This window comes from Musca domestica, unplaced genomic scaffold (genome assembly GCF_030504385.1).
Source record: "Musca domestica strain aabys unplaced genomic scaffold, Musca_domestica.polishedcontigs.V.1.1 31, whole genome shotgun sequence".
Taxonomy (NCBI): domain Eukaryota; kingdom Metazoa; phylum Arthropoda; class Insecta; order Diptera; family Muscidae; genus Musca; species Musca domestica.
Window position 1 is genome coordinate 1,189,561 of NW_026712309.1, and position 8,322 is coordinate 1,197,882.

General features: G+C 30.8%; 1 protein-coding gene across 1 annotated transcript; it reads right to left on the reverse strand.

Annotated features, from left to right (window-relative positions):
- Positions 1-5,293: 5,293 nt before the first annotated feature.
- Positions 5,294-7,308, reverse strand: LOC131803577 (GATA zinc finger domain-containing protein 4-like). Its single transcript, XM_059124960.1, has 2 exons — positions 7,229-7,308; positions 5,294-6,671 (listed from the first exon to the last, which is right to left on the reverse strand). Coding segments are annotated over exons 1-2 (1,350 nt in total). The 5' UTR covers positions 7,230-7,308; the 3' UTR covers positions 5,294-5,322.
- Positions 7,309-8,322: the final 1,014 nt, after the last annotated feature.

Below are 8,322 nucleotides of genomic sequence, written 5' to 3' on the forward strand. Positions count from 1 at the left end.
AGTTTGTTTTTACGAGCTGAGGAAGCAGAGGTTTTTTCAGAGGACTTGATTTCTAGAAAATGGCTATATAAGGCAAAATAACTACCTGTTGAAACTTCCTTGTAGTTCGGAAGTTGATTGTTGTTGTAACAGCTCGTATTGTTGTGTTCATTCTGATTTATCCCTAATCGTCTCTACTTCTAACTCCAATTTTAAGACTGACGCGATCTGCATTGACTTTTATCATAACAATACTTTTGTTAGGTGAATAGGTTTGTTTCGACCACATAATGGGCATGTGATCTTAGTGCTATTTATTTGCTCCCAATACAAAATGAGGCCGCTGCACCATTCATATCTCATTTGCTCCATAACAACTCTAGTCTTTGAGGCAGCTCCCGAATTAGATAACCTGATTAATTATGTTTATTAAAAAAAAAAATTGTTTTCTTTTTTTTTTTTTCTTTCTTTTATTTATTTATTCGTCGACTTGCGACTAAGAGGATGGAACTAAGACTAACTTTTACATTTTTAATTTACTTATTCTACAGGTATTATTTGTTAATTAATTATTGCAGTGTTAGCATAAGTTTATTTTAAATGAAATTTGATTAACACACTTTTGTAAATAATTGTATACTCAGCTCCAGACAGTTTTAACTGGAAAAATAAAATAAAGTCAAACTAAAGAATGTCAAATTCACTTATGCTTACAGTGCAATAATTGTACACGTTTTATTGGCTAATTGTTTCCAAGAACTTATCAATTTTATCAGGGGTAGTATGATTATACGTAACTACTCCCCCCTTTAGACTAGAATTCTCCTGAATTCTTTTATTTAATTTTACAGTTATATATTTATGTTTTGTTATGATTATGAAAATTAAAATAATTATTACAATTACTATAGAAATATTACATACATATGTTATTTTAGTGTGGTATTTTAATTTTCCGATATTTCTTACATTGTATTGATGTTCTTTTTCAATTTGTTCGAACGATATCTTATGTTTAAAATTTTGAGTTTTGTTTGTATTTTCAATTATTTGTCTTTCTTTTGTAATTTCTGCAATATTTGAAAAATAATAATCTTTTATCCTAACTGAACAATTATTAAAATTAATTAAATAATTTCCATTTAACAAAATTTTTTCAAAGTTACAAGTTTGATTTACAGTCGTGTTTATTGCATTTTTAATTATAATTGTGTCTATATCTAACTGTATAATTTCAAAGTCTTTATTTTTTATCAATTGACAATTATTCTTTATTAAACAATGATGACTTAACTTTAAATCTTTTAAATGTTTATTCTCTTCAAATTTATAAGTTTTATTTTGAAATTCAAAAAATCTTTCCATATTAGATTCTATTTCATTATTTTCATTATCTGGTATTGGTACAATAAATCTTAATTTTACTGTTATAAATTGTTTAGGTATTTTTATTCCAAACACAAGATAAGAGTTGTTAAGAAATGTTGTTCCAAACTGAATATATTTAAGTTTGTTATAATCTATTTCATATTTTCTTATTTCTCTACTTGTTAAAATACTTGGGTGTACAATCCCGTATTTTGCAGAAATTACGTTGTCTTGCAAATGCTCTATCTTATTCTTAATTAATTGTATATTAGTCAATTGTTCTAAGTATAAACTTTTATTATTTTCTTCCTCTAAAAATTTGTTTATAGAGTTTAATTCTTGTTCTATTTTCTTTCTATCATTCTTAATTACCATCTTTAAATGACTTAAAGTTATATTGAAATAATCATTAATTACAATCTGTTGATTATTATTTTCCTTAATTTCATTAATATTAAGAAGATGTTCTTGTATGTTCCGTCTGTCTTCATCGTCCATCGTCCCAAATAACCATTTGGTCATACTTCCTATACCGTTAATTAGTCCACGTCTTTTTCTATTTTGTTTGGGTATCAACGTCATTAATTTATTTCTGGCATCTAATAGTTCTAACTCAAGTAATTCTTTGTTTTCGATTTTCATTAGAATAATGTTATCTGTTATGTCATCTAAAATTGTTTCAATTTCGTGAAGATTGATTATATGTAAAATTATGTCCGATTCATTAACAATTTTCTGATTTCCCATGCAAATGTCCATATATCCTCTTTGTTCTGTCAGAAATTTTGTAGTAATTATCCCTCTAGTCTGTGGTATCCATATTAGTATCATCAGTATTGTCCAAATCTGCAAATTTCAAAGGTCTTTTAATATTGCACGGATGTATTCGCTCCAGTTTTGTCTTTTTATATTTCGGTTGTTCCTTATGTCGGACGGCCTTATAATTTTTTATAAACCCTTCTTTTCTATTTTCCTTATAATCTTCTCTAGAGTTATTTATTTTATCTATTATTTTTCTTTTACTGTCCTCTAAATACTTTCTAACTTTATTTTCATCCATTTTTCCTTGTTGAACCTCTTTAGGAGTACATTTAATAGTTGAGTGATATCGTTCGTTGTAATTTCTAATTGATCTCTGAATTAATTGTTTCACCGGTATTTCCTTATTTGCTTTATACATTATCCTAAACTTTTCCGCAATTGTGTTGTGAAATCGTTCTATGTCGGCGTTTCCCGTGTGACTATTAGGTTTGGTCAGATGCAATTCTATATTTTCATTGTCTAAGAATTCCTTTAGTCTAGTGGCGTTAAATTCATTATCGGCTATTATTTTCCTTGGCTTCCCTACCTTTGTAAAATGATCATCTAATTGCTCCATTATTGTTAAATGATTTCTATCATTCAATGGATACGCTGCACCGAATTTAGAAAATTTATCAATTATTGTCAAAAAATGAAATCTTTTAATCACATATGTGTCAATATGTATTATTTCGTTTTTCGTCGACGGTGTTTCTGTGTATGAGAATTTCAATTTAATTGGATTTCTATCATATTTTATCTCCTGACAAACTTCACATTGATTTATAACTAATTGAATTAGTTCCATTAATCTTGGGTAATAAATTTTATTTTTTAGTTGGTTATAGGTTTCCTGTATGCCCGAGTGCATACTTTCTTTTACATGATATAATGATATCTGTTTCACCGCCTCCACTTCTGTTTCTATATCTTGAGCCCTGATAGTGCATTTAATAAATTCCACTTGTTTCTCATTAGAGTACATTTCTATTAGTTTTTCCTGAACAGTATTATAGCTTCTCTCCGATACTTCCGAAAATATACCTATTTTTCCTTTGGTAATATACTTTCTAAATATTTCCCCCATTTCGTGAAAATCACTTTCCGCTATGAAAATTATCCTTTTATTATGTAAATGTTTTATTTCCTGAACTTTTTCATTTGTAAGTATAATCTGTGTCCTGTACTTATTCACTATTTCTTCTTTTATAAAGAAATGATCTTGTAAATTTTCATCAGCTGAATGAATTGTAATCATTGATACATCATCATCATCCTCAATATTATTTATTATTCTCAATTCTGAATTATTCTCCGAATTTTGTACCTTATCTGAAATGGTATCATCTTCATTATCTTTCTCAATTCTACTTAGAAAATCTGCCACCTTGTTTTCCTTGCCTTTTATGTATTCTATATTAAAATCGTATTCTCCTAATTTCAAAAACCATCGCTGGTGCCTGGGTGACATGTCTTTCCCTCTATATTTTGTGTGTAAAAATCTGATGGGTTGGTGATCCGTAAATATTTTAAATTTTCGACCATAGAGGTATGGTCTCAAATAATTAACGCTCCATAATATTGCTAGAAATTCTTTGTCCGTTGCCGAATAATTTCTTTCGTGATTGTTAAGCGTTCTTGATGCAAAACAAATTGGATGTCCCTCCTGTGACAGGACAGCACCGATTGCGTAATTCGACGCATCTGTAGTTAATGTAAATTGTCTTTCATAATTTGGGTATCTTAAAATTGGATGAGAGCTAATTAAAGATTTTAATTTTTCAAAAGCTTCTATGTATGTAGGGTCCCTTAAATTTATTTTTACACCTTTCTTTAAGTATTTTGTTATTGGCTGTGCGACTTTAGCATAATCTCTCACAAATTTTCTATAATATCCCGTTAATCCCAGGAAACTTTTGATTTGTTTTTCTGTTTTAGGTAAATCTAATTCTTGAATAACCTTAATTTTATTGGGGTTTGGTTTTAGTCCTTCCTTTGTCAGAATATGCCCCAAAAATTCTGTCTCTCTTTTCATGAAATTACATTTGTCGATTTGTATTTTTAAATTTGCCCGTTCCAATACCGTGAAAATGTCCGTTATGGCTTTAACGTGTTCCTTAAGAGAAGTACTAAAAATAAGTATATCGTCCAGATAAACTACACATGTTTTATTAATGAAATCTCTTAGTGTTTCATTCATTAATCGTTGGAATGTCGCTGGGGCATTTTTTAACCCAAATGGCATTCTTATGAATTCATATAATCCGTGAGGTGTCACAAAAGCTGTTTTCTCTCTGTCCTGTTCTCTTATTAGAATTTGATGGTATCCCTTGGCTAGATCCAAGGTAGTAAAATATTGTGCTCGTCCTAGTTTATCTAAAATTGAATCTATGTTCGGTAGTGGATATTTATCATCGATCGTCACTTCATTAAGCTTCCTATAATCTACCACTAATCTATATTTACGCTCTCCAGAATTATCTATTTTCTTGGGTACTACTATTAATGGGCTTGAATATCTTGAACAACTTTTCCTAATTATGCCCTGTTCCTCCATTTCCCTGATCTGTCGTCGTACTTCTTCTTCATGTTGTGGCGGATATCTGTATAATTTGGAATTTATCTGTTCATTTGTTGTCGTTCTTATTTCATGTTTTATTGTCATTGTACTTGTCAATTGGTCCCCTTCTTTAAAAAATATTTTGTCGAATCTTCTTAAAATTCTCGTAACTTCTAAATGCTCCTCTGCATTTAAATGATTCAACTGAATTCTGTCCAAGTCAACTTCCAGTTTTTCCAATGAACATATTTCCAAATCCTTATATGGATTAATTAAAAATTGTGTAATCTTGTTATTAAATGTTATGTGTCCGTCTATTAAATTTATCATCGTGTTAAAATGGTTTAGTAAATCAACTCCTATAATAAAATTGTACTTTCTTCCTTTTAACTCTTGCATTTTCCACTTAATTTTTGTATAATTTGGTAAGTTAAATTCCATAGGTGCGTCAGTTATAACTTCAAATTTAATTATGTCCTTCCTAGTTATGGTGCTAAATTCTATAGGTTGTTTTAGTAAAACTCGTTCAAAATCTTTTACCTTACTGTCAATCAGGCTTAAGTTTGCGCCTGTATCAATCAAAGCTTTATATTTCCTTTTATTAATCGTAATGGTTATGGTAGGTAAACAATCGGAGGTTGTTTCCGAAAAAAATTATTTTGTCTTTGGTCTTGTCCGTTATCCTGATGTAAATTTGGTTCAGAGTTTCCTACTACTCGATAATTATCTACTTCTATATTGTCTATTTCCATAGGTTCCTGCTGGTCTTGCCTAGGTTGATTCAAGCGATTTTGGCTGAAATTTGGCCTAGGGTTTCCTACCTGTTGCTGAAACCTTCTGAAATTTCCCGACATATTATTATAGTTACTTTGTTGGACTCTATACTGTCCTGAATGATTAAAATTTCCATTTTGATTCCTATTATTATAGTTATTATTATAACTGTTATTTTGTTGGACTCTATACTGTCCTGAATGATTAAAGTTTCTATTCCTATTATAGTTATCGTTATTATTATTATTATAGGTTTTATTATTATCATTATTATTTCGTTCTTGTCTAATATCCGACCTAAAATTATTTTGTCCTAACCAATTCCGTTGATTATATCCCTGGTTATTACTGTTAATCTGCGGATTAAAATTATTCCTATTTTGCGACCGATTTTGTCTAAATGTTACGTCGTCTTTAGTCCTAAACTTCCTATATTCTGGCCTAATGCATGTGTCTTCAAATCTCCTTCTTGTTAATATTTTTAATATATCATTAATGTTTCTTTCTTCGTAAATTTTGTCTAACAGTGTACCTTGTGTCATTTCCTTAACTGTATTTACTAAAAGACTGTCCACGTTTGATAAGTCAATATAGTGGTCATTTCGGTAATAAACTATTAACTCATCTGCCTTATATTTTAGATTCTGCAACTCTATTATTAATTCACTTACCGAATTTACTTTTAAGTTGGCTATCATCCTATATATATTGTGTGGTTCCACGTTCGGTCTATACCTTAGTTTTAAAGTCTCTTTGATTAGTTGCCAGTTGTCCGGTGTGGGTATGTTTATTATGACGTCTTTAGCTTGTCCCTGGATTATTTTATAGAATATTGTTCTTATGGCCTCCTTCTTAATATTTTCATCTTGTATAGTTGACAGCAAGTATTCAGTGCTACTAAAAAAGCTGTTCACCGTTACTTCTCCGGTGCCGGTGAAAATGGGTAGATGATTTATCGTTTTTAAAATGTTGTCTTTTGCATTATTTGATTGTGTATCATATAACACCGGGTTACGCTGTTGTTGTTGTAGTTCTTGTGTTTGCTGTTGCAATTCTAGATATGCTTGGCGTAACCGTTCCAATTGTTGATCCTTTCTGGCTAGTTCTTCTGCCACATTTACGGATGCGATGTGAGCTTGTTCCTCCATTCTTCTTCGTTTGTCGAAGACTTTTTGCCTTTGCGAATACACTTTTAAAAGAAAAAAAAAAAGGATTGACTTCCTTTATCTAGTGGTGTCCACTTAACTTAAATGTTCACTGCACTATTGTTTATTTTAGTGGTGTTCAATTTTTTGAATTATTCACTGCACTATTGTTTATTTTAGTGGTGTTCAATTTTTTTGAATTATTCACTGCACTATTGTTTATTTTAGTGGTGTTTAATTTTTTGAATTATTCACTGCACTATTGTTTATTTTATAATCCTGGAGGGTCCCGTAGGATTCGCAGAATTTATTTAATTATTTATAATTTAGGTACGTTTCACTGGATCCTTTTTAATTCCTAAAGGATCCTACCGACTGCGCCAATTAGATAACCTGATTAATTATGTTTATTAAAAAAAAAAATTGTTTTCTTTTTTTTTTTTTCTTTCTTTTATTTATTTATTCGTCGACTTGCGACTAAGAGGATGGAACTAAGACTAACTTTTACATTTTTAATTTACTTATTCTACAGGTATTATTTGTTAATTAATTATTGCAGTGTTAGCATAAGTTTATTTTAAATGAAATTTGATTAACACACTTTTGTAAATAATTGTATACTCAGCTCCAGACAGTTTTAACTGGAAAAATAAAATAAAGTCAAACTAAAGAATGTCAAATTCACTTATGCTTACAGTGCAATAATTGTACACGTTTTATTGGCTAATTGTTTCCAAGAACTTATCAATTTTATCAGGGGTAGTATGATTATACGTAACTCCCGTTCTTCAGCTGGGATGGTTGGCGGATGATCTCTGAATATGCACTTCACTCTGTATACCCTTATAACTGCTGTAACCGTCTGAATACTATTTGGTTCTACTTAATAGGCCTGTTGATCTATAGACACTCTCTTTATATCTCTGTACCTCTCTCTAAACCATGAATATATTTTTTTACGTGCCTGGGCGAAAGTTTCCCATCCACCAGTTGGTGACTGAGACAGCTCTGTTTGTAACAGCATATATTGCATCGACAGCATTTCATCCTGTTGCTTCAACAGCGCCAAGTCAGAACAAAGTGCTTTGAATGGCTTTGCGCTTCTGATGACAAATGCAACATCTTTCAGCTTTGGTTTTTTATTCGACCTTGTCTAATTTTCTTTGAGCTTGAGATCTGGGTTTCCTTTATTAATTTCCGATATTTGCATTGCAGAATTACATTGCATCTTCTGGGGAATCCACAAAAATACATATTTATTTTTATAATTGAAGTTACCACAGGGTTTTTAATATCATAAGTTAGTAAATAAGTATCGGAGTATGTTTTGGTGGTACCTCCTCTGCTCGAAGATATCGTAAACGACGTAGACTTCTTCTTTCAGCCCTCTGTCACTCGTGTGCCCTTCGGATCATGATTTCTATGACAATCATATATCCGAAGGCACTCCAGACGTCCGATGATCTTTTTCCAGGGTTAGATAGCGATTTTACCATTGTCCACTGTTTACTCGATTCGGTAATGATGTTGCAATGCTTTAGATGCTCTGGCAACTCTTTCCGCTGATGCTCGTCAACTAACCTATTTCCGTTCACAGTTACTTCCCTGATTCTGACATCATTCGAGTTCGTAGGACAGAACACATTGCACATATTTCCAATTTACTCTGTCTAGGTTAAAATTTGGTTTTATCTC